Raw genomic sequence first — 20822 nt, 5'->3', positions numbered from 1 at the left:
CCTTGCATCTACAACAAAGAGAGTTTATTTTTGAAGGATATTTAAGTAATTGATATGCACAAAAAACATGAAAAACTTTTAAAGCACCTCAATCAATGTTTTTTACAAGGGTCATTTGATAATTATATTGTAGAAAAAAACATAAAATTATTAATTAACATATTTTTTTTAATGTAATTACTATAACTTTTATAAAAAAGACTTATATAGTTATATACCTCTAAATTTAAGCGTGCACATAAAAAATAAAATAGTAATTTTACCGCGGTGGACAATCTACACTTGTATTTTTTAGTTTTGGTTTGGTTTGTTTTGTTTTTTTTTTGTTTTTCGTGACAGCTCCCCTTAACATGTATAAAAAAAATTAATAATACGAATAAATCTCCACTCTTTTTATTTCTCTTTTATTAACCACTCCTTTTTTTTTTTTTTAATTAAAAACCCACACAACACTAGAAAAAAGAAAGAAGACTGTTACAAAAAAGGGGACATCTAGGGTTTGTTTGCAAAAAGAAAGCAAGAGCCGTTGAAAGAGGAGGGGAGATCGGATGGCTACACAAGGGCAGGCGGCGATGGACCCCGCCGTACTAGATGATATAATCAGACGGTTAACAGAAGTCCGATCAGCCAGACCAGGCAAGCAAGTTCAGCTATCGGAGGCTGAGATCAAGCAACTCTGTGTTGCTTCTCGTGATATTTTCCTTAAACAACCTAATCTGCTCGAGCTTGAAGCCCCCATCAAGATATGCGGTACGCTGAATTTACCCAAAATTTTCTAGGTTTTGCGTGGGTTTCCTGATGGTTTATTTTTCTTTTTATATAAGATTTGAAGTGTGAAAGACTTTGTTAGGAAAAAAGGGGACAGGTTTTTTTTTTGCTTTCTTTGTTTCCTGCCATTTTTTCTGTTTCTTCCGTGGAGCCAAGAGTAAACTTTTCTCTTTGAATGAAAAACTGGAATGCATATAAAAGCCTAAAATCCTGGGCACTGTGTTTAGTCTCTTGTGAACTGGTGATGTTTGATAAGTAAACAAAGTTTAGTTGAAAATTCTGCTGTCTTTACTATTTCTATTTCTGCTGTCTTCACTATTTCTATTTCTGCCAATGCAATATGAGAAATAATTGGCATCTGAAATAATCATAGGCGTTTATTCACTTTGGAATATGTAGCTTATCGAATAGCTCGGAGGGTAAACTGTTGACATTGTTGGATGTTTGCTTTCTGTGCTGTTCTGTTGTTGCCTGGATCTGTTCTATCTGACTTTGTCGAGATTTTTCTCCGTGTTTCAGGTGACATTCACGGGCAGTATAGTGATTTATTGAGACTTTTTGAGTATGGAGGTTTTCCTCCTGAAGCCAATTATCTATTTTTAGGGGACTACGTTGATCGAGGAAAGCAAAGTTTGGAAACTATATGCCTTTTGCTTGCCTATAAGATTAAATATCCAGAGAACTTCTTTCTTCTACGAGGAAACCATGAATGTGCTTCTATAAATCGGATATATGGATTTTACGATGAATGTAAGCGGCGGTTTAATGTGAGGCTATGGAAATCCTTCACTGACAGTTTCAACTGCCTCCCTGTTGCTGCTTTGATAGACGACAAGATATTGTGCATGCATGGTGGTCTTTCCCCTGATTTGACCAATTTGGATCAAATTAGAAACTTGCCTCGCCCAATTGCTGTTCCGGACACTGGCTTGCTTTGTGATTTACTCTGGTCAGATCCTTGTAGAGATGTTAAGGGATGGGGGATGAATGATAGAGGAGTTTCATACACCTTTGGTCCTGATAAGGTGCAAGAATTTCTGACAAAGCATGATTTAGACCTTGTCTGTCGTGCTCATCAGGTTGTCAACTTTTACCTAGCTACCCTATTCAGCTGTTCATATCTCATGCTCTTTTTGGACACTGAAGTGACATGTATCTTTTTTTGTTTTGGTCTAGGTTGTGGAGGATGGGTATGAATTCTTTGCCGACAGGCAACTTGTTACCATATTTTCAGCTCCCAATTATTGTGGGGAATTTGACAATGCTGGTGCTATGATGAGCGTTGATGAAAATCTGCTGTGCTCCTTTCAAATTTTAAAGCCCGCAGAGAAAAAGGCCAAGTTCATGATGCCAAACAAAATGTGATGGCTGCAATATTTTTGGTCCTTGGTCTTACCCAAGGTCAGCTTAATACCATTGCATCTTGATGTTGATATGGAGATTATTGTGTTTAAGCATGTTTCTGGCTTGTTGCAAACCCAGTTGCTCTGTTGGGGTTCATAGTTTTGTTTATTTCCTACCTGATTTTAATGAGTTCCATTTATTTGATACAAGTAATCTTCTGCACAAATGCAGAAACAGGATTCAAGATACAAAATTTGTGGTAATTTTTTACAGATGTGTCATATTAGAGATTTTACATGAGGGCCAATCAACTTAGTAAATTCCTTTATTCCTCCCCTGTGCCTGTTTTTTAAAATCAATTTCCATGTATTTGATTGTCTTCAGATTGAGACCCAGATAGCAGTTGTTCTTTGTTTCAAGTAAAAATAATTTGAAAAAGACAAGGTAATTTCTAGAAAAAATTTCGTTGGACCACTGTTGTGGGAAAGAAGGATATCACAATAGGAATGACTAATAAGCTTTCGGTTTGTCTAGTACTTTGATATGAGAAAAGCGTTTATATGTACATGCACTTATGGACCCTTGGTGTTTGTTTAAGAATTTGTGTCTACATTGGATTGTATTCAGTTATATATTGCGCAATTGCATCATCTTTTCTGGTCATCTGTTGTAACATCATCTTTTTTTGCTTCTCAATGCCTTAAAATGAGGATGCTTCAACTGTTAAGAAGATGGAATCTATGTGAGTGGATTGGTCTGTGCTATGAGTTTAAACTACAGCATGATCACAATCTAGCCATGTTTTGAAATCACCTTTGTGTTTTTATTATGAAGAAAATTGATGTGAATTTTTTGGCCTTAGCAATGCCAGTAAATATGTGGCATCAGTTTCAATGCGGTTGATTTGTAGGTGTTCTGTCAGAATTTTCAGACAATTTTTACAGTCTGATGAGCAGGGGATGTAAATGCTATTATTTGGGTGAAAAACTTAAGCAACATGCATTACCTTTTGTGCACCACTTGTCGTTTGCAGGATAATGATAGCAAAAATAGGATCTTGTTTATCCAATGTCAAAGTTGTTTTGTATATCAGGTCATGGAATGGGTTGCTGTTCAAGAAACACACACTATCTATTTTATATTTCATAGAAACAGGCAAAGCTGTAGGAAATGCTCTTGTGCAAAATTATTTATGATATATTCATGATTTCATACAATAAAAAACCCAACATATCCTTGTATATTCCGCTGGTAAAAACTTTCCAATTTTTTTTAACCTCTGTGCCAGCATCTAAATTGTTCGGCATTTAACTAAACCATCCTACCCTATCTTCCATTTTTACACTGATTTTTTCCCTCCCTGTTTTGGCAGGGGAACTGGCATTGAAGATTTCCAGGTACTCTAGGAGATGCAGGCACGACTCCTCATGCATTATTTACTGGTCGGTGGGGGAGAAGTTTAACAAATCAGTTCTGAAGGCGCATGCTGTGGGGTGTGCCAAAAGTCAGAAGGAACTGTTCTCTTTTCTTTTTTTCTTTCATCGATCGTAGTCTCTTAACTTTTCTTTGTAGTTCTTACTCCAGCATATGTGCATATATTTGGCCTGATAATTAAAATTATGTTTAGGCATCAAAATTGGCCACATTTAGCTCTATAAAAGTAGTTTTAAGTTTTCCTGCTCTGTTTACTGATTTGAGTTCTTTGCATTGACATTTGGATCTTTTAACTGGCCATCCATTTTCATTGCCTGGATATAGATCCAGGACATGCTTTATATTTAGCTGCTGGTTTCACCTCCTGCCGTTGAACCATCGAGAAAGTCTTTGTAGAAGAGATGGTTTTGACGTCATCGTCCAATGGATTCTACCTTAGTTTGGGGAAGGTGGAGATTGGATATAGAATGGAGATGGTGTCATTGTATTCTTGCTCAGCGTAGGCTATTAGGTGTTTTTTTGACGACAGAACCCACCAACTTAACTGGAATAGCATTTTTGGCCAGATGATTCCGGAGGAGGAGTCGTTACAAATGTCCTCCCTCGTTCAAGATTGTTTCCCTGATTATTTTTCTTCTACAGGTAGATTATGTCGGATGCTATTCTATTGTTTCGCACCAATATTATTATATATATTACACTACGAATGAGCTGATTGGGCCTATCAAGATCATTTCGTGGCTTCCCAAATGCCAAGCATGCATTTGCAGGCCTGCACAGATTTTTTTTTAAGAAAAACTTTGACCAGACCTCCTCTACTGTTGAATTGTAAGTCCAATGCTCTCTCCTGTTGAAATGGATCAATATTAAAATTCTGAAAAACAAAAACACCCAGGTACGCTGGCGGGTGATTGGTGTAGCAATTGCTTAAAGCTTCAGAGCAGTGTTGTTTGCTTCACCTATTGTTTTGCTTTCGTGAGTAACTGTGCCTGACATGACAAAATCTTAAAAATAGTGGAGTGTAAATGGGCATACATGTCAGACGTCTTGAATAATGTCTAGGAATTGGCTTTCCTTGCATTTTTGTTTTGGTTAATGTTCATGTAAGATTAAATTTTTTTCCTTAATTGATTCTGCTGCGAGTTTTCTTTGTAGAAGTGTTAGTGTTTGATAATGTGATAATAAATATATTAAAAAATATATATATATTTTTAATATCATTACAATAAAAAATTTAAAAATGAAATAAATTTGTTTTTAAAACACGGAATAAAAACAAACAAATTCTAAGTGTGTCTCTCTTGGATTGGAATTTGAGATGAAGATTTTGAGCCCAATATCTCACAGATATTAGTAGAGCATGTATAACTCACCCCATAATTACTACCAATTTTGTTTTTTTTAAATAGCGCATTTAACTCACTCGATAATAACTTGCAAAAGAAAATAAAGATAAAGGTAATCAGATTGCTTGAGCAAGCAAAAAAAAACTAAGAGCATGACTTGCAAACTATGGAACGATCTGGTGTGTGAGAGGAGGAGGAGCAGAGGGGGCTTGTCCCCGTCCCAGTCGCAGTCCCAAGCAGTCATGATTAAAGCAGAAACAAAAGGCGCCCACTTACAAACAAATACAAATGCAACGCAATAATAATACCTCTTCTACACTTACATTCAAATTTATTTTTTTAATAACCCTCCTCTCTCTCTCTCTCTCTCTCTCTCTCCTTCCCCTCCTTTCTAAACTTATAGCAAGTAAGAGTCGGAGGAGGGTTCTCATTTCCCTTATTTTCAAACACCCATTTCAAAATAATAATAATAATAATAAAAGAAAACTCCTCTGTTTCTCAGGTCTCTCTCATCTCTCTCTCTTATTTAAATAGGGATGATGAACTTGGCGGATCCATCAATGGCGTTACTGGCGGCGAGTGGTGGCGACACCGTGAAGCTTTTCGATGTATCAGTGGAACCAGGAGATCCATGTACTTTGAGTTACACACCAACTCCGGGTTGCCTTGTTAACGCAGTCAAGTGGAATCACACTAGTGAGTCTTTCACTCACTCTCTATTCTCTTTATTTTTGTTTACCTCTTAATTTGCAAGAGCTTTTTTTTTCCTCCACGGTTGAATCTTCATTTCCTGGTTTTTGGATTAATTAGGGTTTTTTTGGCTGTTCGAGAAAAGAGAGAACAGAAGTTTGATTTTCTTCTTCTTACATTTCACCTTTTCTTATTTATTAAATTAACAAATTAACTCTAGTCGAGGGAGGTTGTTGAATTATTGCGTAATTAAATAATATTCATGGTTTAGCACTGCAGTTTTTAGGAAGCAGGGATTGATCTGAATTTGTGGGTTCTGTTTTTGCAGATTTAGTGGTGGCTAGTGCTGGAGAAGATAAGAAGATTTCATTGTGGAGGAAAAATGGGCAGAGCATGGGCACAATTCCAGTTTCTGGGACAGATAGTGGGGACAGCATTGAGGTAATTCTTGTCGAAGTCCACTGCTTCATTAGTTTAGAAAGAAAAAATTGTTTGTGGTAGATTGGAGGGATGGTGCTTAAAAACCATTTCTTGGGATACGAAAGTTGTTGGTTGAATTTGAATGTGTGAGTTACCAGAGGTGAGGTGTGGTATCAATATGCATTTGTGCTCTAGCTAAACGTGAGTTGCCACTCCATGCTACACAATGTTTAGTGCGTTCCTCCCCCAAATCATGCATTAGATACTTTGAAGGAAGTAAACTCTTGAATTGATGGAACAAAAACCTGAGAAAGTACCTTAATGTGTTTCTTTCTCTTAAAAAGTAATGAAGATACAAAAAAGCTGTTCATTTCATAAGATAACTGTTGTGTGCTTCAAGCAACAAAGGTGTCAACCTGTTTAGGACTTAAATGGAGAAAAGGCATGCTCAGATCAACCAGAGGGGCAGGGTTTCCTTAAATTCCTTGATCTGTTGGATGCTGTAAAATACAATCCTCCACAGGCTCCCTGCATCATATCATATATGCGTGCTCTTTTGTGGTAAAGCCTCTTTTTATAGAATTCCTCTAGTGGAAAAATTATCATTACATTTTGAAACACCATGCATCCATTGTATCTAGTTTACTTGTTTACAAGGTTTGATCCACTGCAAGAAGTCATTGTTGGTTTTTTTTTTAAAATCTTTTTTGTAGGAATCTATATTGGCTATTAGCTTTAGTAATAAGGGATCTAGATATATATGCTCTGGAGGAAGTGGTCAAGTTGTAAGAATATGGGATCTGCAGAGGAAGCGCTGCATTAAATGGTTGAGGGGTCATACCAGTCCAATAACAGGTGCTATGTACAATTGCAAAGATGAGCACCTGGCTTCCATAAGTTTGAGCGGGGACCTTATTCTGCACAACCTTGCATCTGGTGCAAGGGCGACAGAACTCAAGGACCCAAATAAACAGGTTGTTTGCTCTTTCGCTCTCGATGCTCTCCTTCTGGTGTTTGTTATGTTTAATCTTCTTCCCTGCTAATTGTTCGTCTGGCGGAACTTAAGACCAGGTACTAAGGGTGCTTGATTATTCACGAGTTAGCCGACACCTTTTGGTGACCGCTGGCGATGATGGTTCTGTGCATTTGTGGGATACAACTGGTCGCAGCCCAAAGGTTCGTATGTATGAATATTGGTAGTTTAGGTTTTATAAATACCCTTGTGGTTGAATAAGTTTACGCTGCAGTGAAATTTTCATATCTAATGAAGTCACAGCATGTTTATGCTCCTTTTCTCATTTACCAAGTTCTAACTAATTGCTTTTCTTTGATGATCTTAGCACATTGTGAAAGGTTTTTGTATAACCAATTTTTTTTTTCACCTTTTTTTCTAATTTTCTATTAATTGTTGCCCACATGCTTGTTTCCTGCAGTACTATGCTCTACTTTTTCAACATTTTGAATGATGTTTTTCACATGTAACTGATTGCATTTCTTTCTTTACAGGTTTCGTGGTCGAAGCAACATTCTGCACCAACTGCTGGTATTAGCTTCTCGCCATCAAATGACAAGGTCTTATATTTATTTTATTTTGTTGGATTGCTCATCTCCTTTCCCTTTTTCCCTACATAAAAGAAAGAAGACTAAATATTTTATATGCTTTTGAAAGTTATTTAAGGTCTGAAGTTTTGGTAAAATTAGCTAAGTATTCTTCAGTCTCAACTACCTTTTTCCTATTGCAGATAATAGCTAGTGTTGGACTGGATAAAAAGCTATACACTTATGACTCGGGGTCTAGAAGGCACACATCTCTCATTTCTTACGAGGCACCTTTTTCTTCACTGTCTTTTAGAGATGATGGTTGGGTTCTGGCTGCTGGAACCAGCAGTGGTAGGGTAGTGTTCTATGATGTTCGAGGAAAACCACAGCCTTTCACTGTACTTCGTGCTTATGGCAGTTCAGAGGTGGATTTTTGTTCCTGATACCCATGTTTAAATACTTACTACAGTCTCTCTGCAGTTTCTTATTAGTCTATAAACTGTTTTGTGTGAACACAATAGATATAGTGACACATTTTATTTGGGATCCCCTGTTTGAACTTGAAAACTTCCTTACCATCTAAAATGTAGAACCTCATACCCCATAGCACAACATTATATAGGAAGTTAACAGAGTAATGAATATTAGGCAGAAAGAGATGTAAACGGGATCCTATAACATTATTAGAGTTACATATATCAGAAGTTCACCCATGACTGCACACATTCTTGACTTTAGTAACTGAACTTATTAAGATTGGACCTTTACATTGGTCTTGATAATCTGTGAATCTGTTGTTCTTTGTGTGCCTATCTCCTCTTTCATGTTAGGATGACTTAATTAATGTGCCACTTAATGGATGATGTTTTTGAGAGAAATCAACTAGAATAGCATTACAACAGTGTGTGCGAGATTTAATTTGTCTGTTGGATAAAACAGTTAGGCTAAAAATGTGAATCGACAATAAAAAATAGTTTCTCTTCAATATGGACTGTCGTAGATGTCTGCCTTTGGTATGCCATCTGAGAGCTTTGCCTAAATAGCGGTCCAGGTATTTGCAATCTCATCACTAATGTGAGCTCACAAATTCAGAAGTATAAATACCTTATTTCTGTAGTCTTACTTGATGTTAATTAAATTATATTTTTCATCAGGCTGTTACTGGTTTATGCTGGCAAAGATCAAAACCAGTTATTGTAAATGAGAGCAACTGCACTGCTGAGATAGCTCTTTTGGGAGGTGCTGTTGATGATTCCATTCTTATGCCAGATCCACTTCCTTCTGTAACATCATCTAGTGTTGCTCTATCCTCAGTGTCTGGCTCTGGTAATTCTGGTCGTTCAGGTCCTGCATTAGAATCGTCATCTCTTACAGCAACTGTTGGTGGACCTGCATCAAGTATACCCAATCTGTCTTTAGCAGAGGAAACGCCACATCGAAGCCATCTTTGGCCTGGAACATTGACCAGATTAAATCCACCTCGTTCTAGTTACAATTTTAAGGATGAAATGGAGGTGTTCTCCCCACTAGTGGATGTTCAGCCTATCACGCCCTCACTTGATAAGTTTTGGACTGATCACGAGGGATTGAAAAAGGATAATCTGCCTGTTGATAAGAAGCCTTCATCATTGTTGTTTCCTTCATCTAGTAGGAGATTTCCTTTTGCAGAGGATGGGACCAATGATCATCCAATATTTGATTGGAAATCTAGTTCAACTTCAAGACAGGTCTGATAGTTGTTTATCCCAGATGATATTCGCAATATGCATATCTAATTCACACATAAAAATGGGAAAGAGAAGATGTATGCAATGCATAAAAAAGTTATTATTTTGGGCATTGTTTGTATTTTACCTAATTTTGATGACCTTTTAATCTGATACGATTAGACTAGTCAGCCTATACTTCCATTATTTCACATATACTGGAAAATTTCATCATTTGTTCCTTCCATTATGCTGTATGTTGGAGCATCAATGAATTATTTCACCAAAATCAACTGCTCAACTATATTTTCCCCACTCAATGATGCTAAAGTAACTCCACAAGTCCCAGTACTTAATAGAGATTTTTTGTGTTAAAGTCTTTTTGACTGTTGAACTTGGCTTTCCGTGTTCTCTCTCAGTCAAAATTGTTGTAACATGATCGTCAGTTGTTTTGTCAAGTCATTTTCTGCATTTCCTGTATATGGTTGAACATAGTTGTGGTTTCCTAGTGAACTTGATTTTAGGTATTCAATATCTTCATAGATGTGCCATGATGTTTCTTGTCATTTTTTGCGCAGGATGACACCCAGTCTTTCACATCACTAGGGGGTTCTACTCCTACTCCATCTTCCAAGAGTGAAGATTCCTCCATCACTCCTCCAGAAGCTTGGGGTGGTGAGAGGTTATCTGATAAAATTGCTCACCTACGCCAGCCACTCAATTTGCCACCACGTTTTGGGATGACTTCTGGGAGTTCAACATCAGGATCAATGTTCTCTAGTTTGCAAGATCTGCCCTCTTCAACGAGTCAGTCAAGTATGAGCTCATTGACTAGTTCCAGCCGTGGCTTTTCAAATCTGCGCGCCAGAGATGTATCTTTGACTCAGGAGACGTCAGTGGGATTTCCAGAACACATTTCCTCTAGTTCCATGTTTCTGTCTTTAGGTGCAAAAGGCATCACAGGACCAGCTAACCTTGAAACATCAGGACCAGCATCATTAAACTTACCTCGCAGGTTTTCAACATATGCTGAGAGAATAAGCACTACTTCTTCCTTTAGTGATGGAACATCCCTCTCTGTGGGTTCACCAAAAACAAAGAAAACCGGAGTTGAAACTAGGGAAGAACTGTTGAATAGCCTGTTGTTGAGGTCTGATGCATTGGCTGTCACTGAACCAGGAATTGTTCCAGCAATGAATGTAAGAACACTAGATGGCTTTAATAAATGTTTGCCCGTGTTTGCTTCCAAGTATCTAGCTGTTTACTTTTGGAATCCCTAGGTAGCTTATCAGCATAGATGCCTTGAATATTGTCTTTTGAATTACAAGAATGGGCCACATGTTATGTCTGATGCAAATTTTTATACTTGAATGCAAAACAGTGAAGGCACTGGTGATGCCGGAACATCATTGACATTTAATAGCTTTGTTTTCTTTTATCTGATTATCAAGGCTCATTAATTTGGCAATATTATGGCAGGGAGGAGCCGCACAGCCGCACAAAGCTCTTCAGCCAGATACACAGCAGGGGAGTTCCTTCACTCTTCAACTCTTCCAGCGCACTCTTGAAGAAACTCTTGATTCATTTCAGAAATCCATACATGAAGATATGAGGAACCTTCATATAGAAATTCTTAGACAATTTCATATGCAGGAGGTAAATTTGTAGTATTTATATTGTTTCTTTTCCCCTTTCGTTGTTATTTATTTGTGGAATTAATTTTGTGTAATCATTGAACAGGTGGAATTTTCTAGTGTGATGAGCTCAATCCTGGAAAACCAAGCTGAGCTGATGAAAGAAATCAAGACCCTTAGGAAAGAAAACCAAGAACTCCGCCAATTGCTTTGAACTCTGGTGAAGTTGAGATTGCGATTCATGACTGTTTGTTGAAGGGTTCTGGGACCTGTTTGTATTTCCACACTTTGCACTTCATTTGTGGCTTGTTTTATACGGAACTACGATTGCTTCCCTCAGCAATAGCGGAGATTAAAAGAAGGGAAAAGGAGTAAAGAAACAGAGAAAAATGCGAGCGCGTCATTACAGGTAGGGTTCTTGCCTCCAAAACATGTACATAAAATATTCTTTCAGCTAATGAAGTGAAGCTTTTTAGTGGATTTCCGCTGTCTTGTTTACCCGGCTTCGAGTCTTACTGTTACCGCGGAAAGAAAACGAATCTCTTAATTACTCTTATGCCTAAGAGCACCGCCAAATGTCTATTAATCTGATAAAAGAGAAGGATCCCCCACCATTTCATTATTGCTTCAGCTTCATGGTTGATGAAATGAAATGGAGGGAAAGTGCCAAAAATCTTGCACCTACACTCCGTCTATAACTCAAATTCTGTTGCTAAGTTCGTGTAAAAACACGAGTTTTAGTTCTTGGAGAGCTGCGATAGATTTCAGCCCTTCGGAATCATCTTCAATTTCCACAAACCACATGTTTTAAGTCGTGATACAAGGCATTGCACCATTCTCTGCTCGCTGTAATTCCACCTGCCATGGCCATTCAAGGTGGCGACTTCAAGTTGACTAAACCCATGGGCAGTGCATACCATTTCAAATCCGTTGCATGAATGCATATCTTCTGCTATCTCTGTATAATTATTATACATATATTAAAAGGAAATAGTGTTTTCATATAGAAATAAATGATATAATTATAAATTTTACTAATTGTTTTTACTGTAGGGGTAATAAAATTGTAATTTTTAAGTTTTTTCTTAAGAAAAACAAGTTTTTCTTATATTGTTTTTTCTTTTTATACTTAGTCTATTTATCATTTTTTTTTCTTATCTTTGTTTTTTTAATAATTTTTTAGTTTTTTCTTTACACTTTTTTTTTAAAAAAATATATTATTTTTTACATTTTACATTTTGAATATTTATCACTCTATACTTGATGTATTTATACTAATCCTTTTGTTTTTATCATTATTTTTTTGTATTTTTTTAATTTCTTTCTTTACACTTATTGTTTTGAAAAATTACTACACAAAGACTAGGAAAATAGTGTTTTATTGTAGCAATTGCAATTTTATTCTATTTTTCTGCTATGTTAAAAAATAACTTGAGATCTTACATATTTTTATTAACATATATGATCTTTACTATAGTTTATTATATATAATTATTAACTTTTTAATTCACGGTTAATTTTTTTACTCGAAATAAAAAATAAGTTAATAACACTTACATATTAATTCTTTTGTGTTAGAAAAAAATTAGTGGACCTGCAGCAAGATAAGTTGAATAAACGCGTTAGTACCTTATTTTTTGTATTTATTGACACAAATAATTCTTGGTGATTTAATAAAATGTATGTGTAGGCTTTTTGGTTTATAATTAGAAATAAAAAAAAATGATTTTTATTTTTTTATTAATAAAATTATCCGACCATGGCAAAATAAGGTTTAAATAACTAGAAATCTCTATTTTGGTTAGGAAATGCCAGCGAGAAAGTGGTTTTTTCCAAATTTGGAAATGAATTTATCTGTGCGCATGCATCTTCAAGGAATGTAGACGGCCTAATCCAAAAATAGGAGACTTCAAAACCAGTTAAGCTAAATATTAAAAAAAATAAAAATACACGAGTCATTAGATTTATTATAACTACCTGTATGCTTTGCGTTGCCGAAATGCATTTTGGATATTCAATTATTTGTATAAATTAATTATTTAGTAATTTGACTATATTATCATTTGTCACTATAATTATGTGTATTTGAATATAAATATTAATTGTACCTATAAAAAAGTTTAACCTAAATTTTGTATAATTTTTAAATTTCTTTCTATTGATTGAAATTGAGTTTAGAGAATTTCTATCCTAAAACTAAAATAAATAAATAATATACTTACCACTAATACAGGGTTAAAACACATGCATGACATTTTTTTATCGGAACAATTCAAATTTCTTGAATTGCAATATGATTATACACTTTCTTGGCAGGGGGGCGTAGTAGCTAAATACCAACTGAGCTATCAGATCTCTTGTAAAACTCTCCAAGCTGATAATATGCTCTTCTTAATCATGTGGATATAACCTTCTCAACCACATGCCTGCAAACTAGCAGGGTGATCATGGAGGTAAACCTGTCGACAGATCTGAGTTCGAACGAGTTCGATCTGGTTCCCAATTTCATGCAGATGAGGAGACTTAGTGTCACGGAGGTAATCTTTTGACAAGTCAACATTCGCAACTTGATGAACGAACATGCGGGCAACATCAAAAGCAACAGCCTCAGCCATTCCTCTTCAGCTGCGAGTGAGAAGCAGCAGCACGTGTAAATTATCTCTGGAAAAACATTTTTAGCTTTTCAATTTCCCCCCCATAATTCTAGTCTGATTTTCAGAGTCTCATGAAAGTACACTGATTTTTCTAGAGAGTAGCTGGTAATCATTTCTAGCAATATCTGAAGTTTCTATGATTGCAATAACAACGAATTCCTGATGATTCATTTGCAAACTTTCAATAACAACGCCTGATGTATCCCCAAATTCCAAGCAAGCTGCAATGAATTGCCAACATCTTCAACGGAGCAGTTCAAATGAATCCTAGAGAAGTTGATGGGATGGAAGTATCTAACTCGTTCATCCAGCATCAGTACCAGCACTTTTTAAACGTAAATTCTTGCAACTAGGGACCTTCAGCTTCGTCCTGTGCCTCACTTTTTGACTAATCTCAACACATCACCCACAAGATGCAATGAACCGGTTACAAGGACCTGATGCATTGTGGAAGAAAAGTTTAAATAACAGTTCAAATGCTATATGAGCAAATATATGCATCGTACATATGAATCTTCTTTTATTAGAATTGCATGGCTACAAATGAAACACTGTCGCTGTCTAAAATTTCAGGAAAGTTTGAGTTGATGCTTTCCTGTTGACAAGTTGCAACGTCATTTACATAAAGGTATTACTTGTAATGTCTGATTATGGTTTTCCAGCAAGTCATGCTGTGAATCTGAGCTTTTTGCAATAAGAAATGTGTATATCTCTATTGTTCTCCTATGCTAGTTGGAAAAACTTGTACAAAACAAACTTTCCGAGGCAAAAGAAATAGTGGAGTATTGATTATCCATCAGAATTTTGTGGCAAAAAATACATAGTCAATGGAACAAAATTCTTATAAGATACATTTATTCTTATTGCATCTGAATAATTTTTAAAGTAACAGAAAGCTATGGAACCGCAACCCACAACAGAAATGAAATGATAAATTTCATGATTTCATTTTGCAATGTGAGCATCCTGCCTGGGCCATAGTATTAAGTAGAATAAACACACATGCAGTTTGTAAAATATTGAACAAAATATATTTTTCAAATCAGTATTACCTGGTAGTGAACAGATCGATTCCGTTGGACGCTTTCCCTAAGCCATTTAATAGCCAATGGGAGAGAAGGAAAGACCGCACTATTTTCACAAGTCCTACCACTCATTTTGGCATCCTCTTTACCTTCTTCACAAACAGCAACCGCATGCTTAACCTCCCCTCCTGATAAGTTAAAAGGCCATTCACATAAAACCCAACGTCAACAGAAGAGCTGTGTTAGATGAACTCGCAGTTTCTAGTATGTATAACAAAGACAAAAGTTATTTTTAAACATTTAATTAATGGTACAACAACGGAAAATTTAGAAAGAGTACTAACCAAAGAAAAAAAAAGAAGGGAACTGTGAAAATAAGTTAGTCCAATGAAATTTACATTTATTTTTCTAAATACAAAAGCTAAAGCAAATACAACAATCAACCCAATATTTCTCTGATATAAGAAATATATATATATGCATGTAACTGGTACCTTTATCGCTCTGTATGAGATTCTCCCATACTCTTTGAAGAGCAAACTGCCATGATAAATTAACTTGAGAATCAGTTGGTGGTAATGCATGAGATCCAACCTTGTAATACACGGATGTGTTTGCAACAAAGAGCGCCTTCTTGAAGTAGACACCTAAAATACCGAACTAATGTTGGTAAGCAAAAGTTTCTTGACAAGACCATTAACATCAAATAAACAATATATTCCCTCGTAACTCCTGATTTTTAGTCTTTCATTTCTAAAAAATATGGATGGTTGAGATTGTTGCGTAATGAATTTAATATAATCAAGGAAAATTGACAAACAGTTTGAGTTTAATGTCATTCAACTCTCTCGTATACTTTATTAAGTGGTAGCTATGTTTTAGAAAAGGTCGTGAGATTCTATCTAAATATGTTCCTGCTAAATCATTTACCATGACTTGCACATGCTTTCATGAGAGGAGGAAGAAGCAGCTGAGGATCTCGCACTGACATGCAATTGAACAGCAATATCTGTAAGATGCACACAAAACTTTTAGCTCAACATTGCCCTATTGCAACTCACGTGTCTCTCAAGTACTGATACCAAAATTTTATCCATAGGCACACATGTAAGCTCATGACAGTTTTGTTTAACACTTCTTCTTCAATGAATTGGGTTATCATGAGACTCTAATTGTAATGGACTTCTGAACCCCTTTTTCAAAAGTTGGACATAAAAATAAAAATGATAGAAGCAAACTTGCACCGGACAACAGATGTATTATAATGGAAAGGAGCGAGCTTCATCTCATCCAGAATATTATTAGCCACATCTTTTCCATGTGAGCAGCCACCCTGTGGTCCTTTGGAAAACCAAGCACATCATTGCAGCGAAACAACTCACTTATATAGCTCTTATATTGATTGTTCCTTTTGGAGGCACTTTGCCTCGGTGTGCAACTGGAATTTGTTGCAAGAATGACCATGATTTGTGCTTTGCATACCACTTCAGCAATTGCTGAAACTTCTTACTTTCCAGATTGTACTAACAGCGTATATTTTGCAGTTACTTTACCCATTTGGCAACACCAATTCTAGGAAGCAGACTTGACCTCAAACAAAACCCTTTCTAAGTTGGCTTCTTATGAACCTATCTAATTGTAACTTCCAGCTTTGCATCTTAATTTTTTGTAAATCTCAAAAATAATGACAGGTTTTTAAGCTCTATTCTTACCTGCATGGAACTCTTTCCATATCTCTCATCATGATGCTCCTGTACCAATTCAATAGTGGATTCAGAATTGTTCTGTGGGGGATAATTAAAGGTTCTTTTCTGGCTGTCTTCTTTTATGGCAAGAGAAAACCATCTTGCACACATCTCCATGCTTTCAGGACTATGGGCTCCATCCAAATAAAACACAAGATCTCCATAACTCTCGGCATTAATGTATTGATCAGTGACAATTTGAGCCCTCCCTTGCAAACTGGCTGTTGTTAGCCCCTTAATAAACTGCTCGGGAAGTGAGCTCTGTTCCATGTAAATAAATTCAGAAAATAGCTGTGAAGACCTAAAAGAGCTTGCACAGGAAAACTCTCATGTATCAAACTTACAGCCTGCTCCATGTGGGTAAATTCGTGATGCCCAGTCCTTTGAAGCCAAGTAAAAGACAATGCAATGGCAAGACCAGCATTTAAATACTGGTGCTCACCTTCAAGCCTAAGTTTTAAACCATTCAGCAATTTGGCATCCAATGGCTCCGCCACTTGAAGGTGTACCTGCAATTAGAATACTTATATCAGCCATTAGTTCTTCAATTAGGGAACAACAAGATTTGATATGATACGATGGATTTCCTCAATATGCTATATCCCAGAACAAGTGCTTGTCAAATCAAATGAAAGGGAAATCTGCTGTTGCAAACCTAGCCTCAAATTCTCATCCATGAATTGTAAATTTAGCAACTCTAAGTAACTAAGCCAAAGAACTTATGGTTGCGCAATTATTAAATCTATGGTTTGAGCTGGGAAGCAGTCTGGCCGGTATAGGTTTAGCACTTCAATAGGATTGCTTAAAAAGTATGGGAACCACATCTAAGCACCAATATCATCTTATATAGCATGCACCTGCTTCACATAACACTCGATTTAGGATGGGTAGAGCATCGAGTTGACTTCCACATCAACACTCAGTATCCTATAATTTGGAGCCAGCATCCGATGCAAGCATTTTCCAGTACGTGGAAAAAAGAATTCCCTAGTTCATGAACTATATGCAACTTACATTTAACTCAGAAGCCTTCTCTTCAAGAACATTCATTGCTTCATCAGGTTGAGGCACAGTGAAGGCTGGAATTCCATCCTGTATTGGAAAAGGAAAACTTGATCATGAAAAAATAAAAAATAAAATTGAGACTCGTATTGGGTTAAAGTTCAGAAGCAAATGCACAAGCAAGAGGCTGATGGGAATAGTTCAGAAGGACACCTTAAAGATACCAGCCTTCTCCCCAGCAATTTGTGCTAGAGTATTTCCTAATCAAAGCATCCAGCAAAGAGAATAGATGAACTTAGCGAATGAAAATATGGTGGAACACTTCCAAGACTTAAAACATCACATGTTTTCCTTTGTGCAGGCAATAACAGATGCCAGTATGAGGTCTGGTCTCAAAAAATTCAGTTACTTGTTATGCAGATATGGACTATAATGCAATAGTGAAAAATCTTGCAACTGGCTATGTTCTATATGGAAATTGCAGTCCAACAGTCTCAAATGTGTCAATAATCAAATAAGCAACAGTTTTACACCATTTTACCATGAGCTATTACTAACTCGTTGAAATATAACACTAACCAAGAATCTCCATGTGATCATACCCGAGGGAAGCTATACCACAGACAATAGGTTTCTGAACCTGAAACATGATGCAAAGTTAGCCGTTTTAGAAGCATATCACCAAAGAGAATCCTAGCATGAAGAGCTTGACATGTAAAACAAAGTCATATCTTTTTTACAATCAACACAGAAGTCAAATTTAAAAAGGCTGAAAAAAATCTCTTAATCAAATATAAATTATACATACCACATTTGTTGCATCAAACTTTCCACCTAACCCAACCTCCAAAATAGCTACATCTACCTGCATAGGAGTACTCAACAAATGAGCTTCGAATCCAACATGAGAGATTAAATTGAGCATTAGTGTGTTTGCTCAGATGGAAAGGATATCATCACCGACATGAAATGTTCACACGAACCTGTTCCGCTGAAAATATCTTGAAGGCAAGTAAAGCAAGAAAGCGAAAATAGGTAGGCATTGGTACATCTTCTGTAGATTTTTCCTGCACAACAGCAGAAGATGTCAAAACTAACAAATGAAGCAAATTTACTGCCCAAAACTTACAAAGAAAAGGAAGTCCATTAGTTGTATTTTTGACACTTGAGGTTCCACATCACTTAGAAACCACTCAAAAGTCCTTTTCGTTAGCCAGCCACTAGGACAGCACAGCAAGAATTTTGACATGCCCTCGCCAGCAACTAGCTACAGAAAGCTTCCTGCTTGATTTTTGAATCAAATATCATCCGACGTTCTATCACTCTCATTATAACCACCAAATTAATGCTTGAATTACGATGAAGAAAAAAACACAGGGACAGGATTACCTTTAGTCTATCATAACACCACCAGAAATATGCCAAGAATTTCTCTTCACAAATGTCCTTACTGCAATACAAAACAGGAAAACCAGAATATATAAACTTATACCGGGTGGATTTCAAAAGAATGCAATAAACACAAATAAAAGGATTATACCGAGTTCTCAAAAGGAGTGTGGTTAAGGATGGGAAAGACATTGATTTTATTAACAAGAGAGACAGTAAAGTAAGATTTCGGCAAACTTCAATGAAGTGGAAATGGCATAAAATTAAAACAGACAGCCTATGAAAGAATCAGAATTTAGACAATTGTTGATAAATATAAAACGTGAGCAGAGAAAAAAAGAATAGTTTTTAAGCAGTCAATTTCTTCATGGAAACAAAAAATCTTATCAGCCAATTGAAAAAATGTTACTACTATTCTAAAGCTTGCATAACTTACCCATCCAGACGAAATCTTTCTCGGACATCAATGAGATGAGGTGATGTGAAAAGTCCAGTACGAAAGCCGCAATTACGTAGGATAGATTCCGTAAAGGTGCACGTAGATCCCTTTATTTTAAAAAAAAAATTCATTTAGTTTCAAAACACAGATACGAACAATCCTGACCCTGTATTGCATCTACTTTCAACAATATGCAGGGATTTACAGAAGTAATGCCCTGCCATAATTAAGTTTACGAATCAGTGATCAAATATGATTTTAAATTGCATTAACATTTAAAATCATGTTTGATGAATTTAGGAAAAATTGAAGGCTGCTGACAGAAATTTAGCAGTGCTACCTTTCCTTTAGTGCCTGCCACGTGTATGATCTTCATTTCTGATATTGCCTCCTCTAACTCCAGAATCTTAATTAATGATTGGGATGACAACAACAACAACAACCAAAATTAGATCGAGATAAATATATAATTAAAATAGAAGAAAGTTAAAATTAGAATGATTAACCAAGCGTATTTACTTTTAAATAATCGAAAAGCACATCAAATCGATCTCCGTTGTTGCTCTTATCAGCACGACTGCGTTTCGTTATCAAAGAGGATAAAGCATCCAGGGCTTCCTCGTACGGAGTCACCGTTGGTTTAGACGATCCATTGTTGTCACCTGTTAGCAAAAATTAGCAATAGCTGAAGATTCGTACTAATAACTGCACACGCAAGTCAATGCACACACACTCGATATTACCTTCTGCCATCTCGCTTTGCCTCTGAATGAAAAAACCTGAGTTCAACAACAAAGAGTGTTCGAATATATATATATAGGGAGAGGATAGGGGACCTTGGAGGCGTGGAGAGGAAGTGAGTGAGAGAGGAGGAGTTGGTTTGTTGGTGTGGTTTTGGGATTGGGTGAGAATGGAGTTAGTGAGTGGGTGGTGTTTTCTTTTCTCTTTAAGTCTTGGTTGGGGGCGAAGATGATGGGATTGAGATTGGAAGGTTGAAGTTGAACGCTAAATACGACAGGGAATTTCAGATCGGACTCGTGTCCAACGACAGGGGGGAACATTTTTGGCAAGACTGTACTGGATGCGCGCGGGATCTTTGGACGCAGTCGTATCATTATTTATCTATCTCCATGTGCTGATATCATATTTCTTTTTAATTTATTTTTTTTACTTTTACTCTAGTTTATAATATATGATATTATTATGATTATTTTTTAAAATATTTTTTATTTAAAAATATATTAAAATAATATTTTTTATTTTTAAAAAATTATTTTTAATATTAACATATCAAAATATCATAAAAACACAAATTAACTTAAAATAAAAAAATAAATTTTTTTTTATTTTTTTTAAATACAAAAACAAACCATTATATAGTGGGTATTCTAAGAAATGTAGAAAAGCTACTTGAGAACCAATCAAAAGAATTTGAGACTATACATACCTTAAAAGCGAGTACGAGGAAAATGTTAGCCTGAAATCTGACCTACCACAGCAAGACAGCGACTACAAAAGCCCTTGGAGAATCCCATTCTAACAACTAATGACATGCCCAGATAACACCTAATCAATAACGTGATGAGGTATGTCACAAAAAAAAAACAAAATGGAATCATCATCTTGTAATCGATAAGCAATAAGAAAGTTTCATTTAAAAATCACACCTCAAAGACAAAGGAGGAGA

General features: G+C 36.1%; 3 protein-coding genes across 6 annotated transcripts; 2 read left to right on the top strand and 1 right to left on the bottom strand.

Annotated features, from left to right (window-relative positions):
- The first annotated feature begins 441 nt into the window (after nt 1-441).
- On the top strand, nt 442-3794 carry LOC7487983 (serine/threonine-protein phosphatase PP1 isozyme 4). 2 transcript variants are annotated; one of them, XM_024606448.2, is made up of 4 exons: nt 442-750; nt 1288-1847; nt 1945-2169; nt 3502-3794. In XM_024606448.2, the coding sequence occupies exons 1-3, from the start codon at nt 549-551 to the stop codon at nt 2131-2133; spliced, it is 951 nt and encodes a 316-aa protein (XP_024462216.1). In that variant the 5' UTR covers nt 442-548; the 3' UTR covers nt 2134-2169; nt 3502-3794. The 2 variants fall into 2 exon arrangements, with proteins under 2 accessions (XP_024462216.1, XP_002312121.1); XM_002312085.4 differs by having other exon boundaries at nt 444-750; nt 3485-3794.
- Nucleotides 3795-5026: 1232 nt separating this feature from the next.
- On the top strand, nt 5027-11368 carry LOC7494462 (protein NEDD1). Of its 2 annotated transcripts, XM_052454993.1 has the most exons (11): nt 5027-5298; nt 5427-5588; nt 5911-6023; nt 6716-6976; nt 7074-7178; nt 7509-7574; nt 7745-7966; nt 8696-9268; nt 9826-10446; nt 10727-10903; nt 10988-11368. In XM_052454993.1, exons 1-11 carry the CDS (start codon nt 5181-5183, stop codon nt 11093-11095), a joined length of 2526 nt encoding a protein of 841 aa, XP_052310953.1. In that variant the 5' UTR covers nt 5027-5180; the 3' UTR covers nt 11096-11368. The 2 variants fall into 2 exon arrangements, with proteins under 2 accessions (XP_052310953.1, XP_002312120.4); XM_002312084.4 differs by having other exon boundaries at nt 5027-5588.
- Nucleotides 11369-13087: 1719 nt separating this feature from the next.
- Nucleotides 13088-20255, bottom strand: LOC7487982 (folylpolyglutamate synthase). 2 transcript variants are annotated; one of them, XM_002311156.4, is made up of 16 exons: nt 19879-20245; nt 19655-19797; nt 19476-19541; nt 19133-19242; nt 18697-18757; nt 18291-18374; nt 18116-18172; nt 17887-17947; nt 17521-17567; nt 17320-17397; nt 16650-16814; nt 16273-16566; nt 15491-15569; nt 15055-15207; nt 14588-14748; nt 13088-13972 (listed from the first exon to the last, which is right to left on the bottom strand). In XM_002311156.4, exons 1-16 carry the CDS (start codon nt 19886-19888, stop codon nt 13913-13915), a joined length of 1629 nt encoding a protein of 542 aa, XP_002311192.4. In that variant the 5' UTR covers nt 19889-20245; the 3' UTR covers nt 13088-13912. The 2 variants fall into 2 exon arrangements, with proteins under 2 accessions (XP_002311192.4, XP_052311042.1); XM_052455082.1 differs by lacking the exons at nt 13088-13972; nt 15491-15569 and having other exon boundaries at nt 14589-14748; nt 19879-20255.
- Nucleotides 20256-20822: the final 567 nt, after the last annotated feature.

The sequence above is a fragment of the Populus trichocarpa genome, chromosome 8, assembly GCF_000002775.5.
Source record: "Populus trichocarpa isolate Nisqually-1 chromosome 8, P.trichocarpa_v4.1, whole genome shotgun sequence".
Lineage (NCBI taxonomy): Eukaryota > Viridiplantae > Streptophyta > Magnoliopsida > Malpighiales > Salicaceae > Populus > Populus trichocarpa.
The sequence above is the reverse complement of the archived record's forward strand: the minus strand, read 5'-3'. Positions and strand labels throughout refer to the sequence as shown.

Excerpts from the sequence above, each read along its gene's own strand:
- LOC7487982 (XM_002311156.4), bottom strand. Across the intron at positions 18,173-18,290 it reads AGATATTTTCAGCGGAACAG|GTAGATGTAGCTATTTTGGA; the intron begins GTTCGTGTGAAC and ends ACTCCTATGCAG. Across the intron at positions 16,815-17,319 it reads AGAAGGCTTCTGAGTTAAAT|GTACACCTTCAAGTGGCGGA; the intron begins GTAAGTTGCATA and ends TTCTAATTGCAG.
- LOC7487983 (XM_024606448.2), top strand. The coding sequence starts at position 549 with ATGGCTACACAAGGGCAGGCGGCGATGGACCCCGCCGTACTAGATGAT. Across the intron at positions 751-1,287 it reads AGCCCCCATCAAGATATGCG|GTGACATTCACGGGCAGTAT; the intron begins GTACGCTGAATT and ends TCCGTGTTTCAG. Across the intron at positions 1,848-1,944 it reads TTGTCTGTCGTGCTCATCAG|GTTGTGGAGGATGGGTATGA; the intron begins GTTGTCAACTTT and ends GTTTTGGTCTAG.
- LOC7494462 (XM_052454993.1), top strand. The coding sequence starts at position 5,181 with ATGCAACGCAATAATAATACCTCTTCTACACTTACATTCAAATTTATT. Across the intron at positions 5,299-5,426 it reads CCTTTCTAAACTTATAGCAA|GGATGATGAACTTGGCGGAT; the intron begins GTAAGAGTCGGA and ends TTATTTAAATAG. Across the intron at positions 5,589-5,910 it reads AGTCAAGTGGAATCACACTA|ATTTAGTGGTGGCTAGTGCT; the intron begins GTGAGTCTTTCA and ends CTGTTTTTGCAG.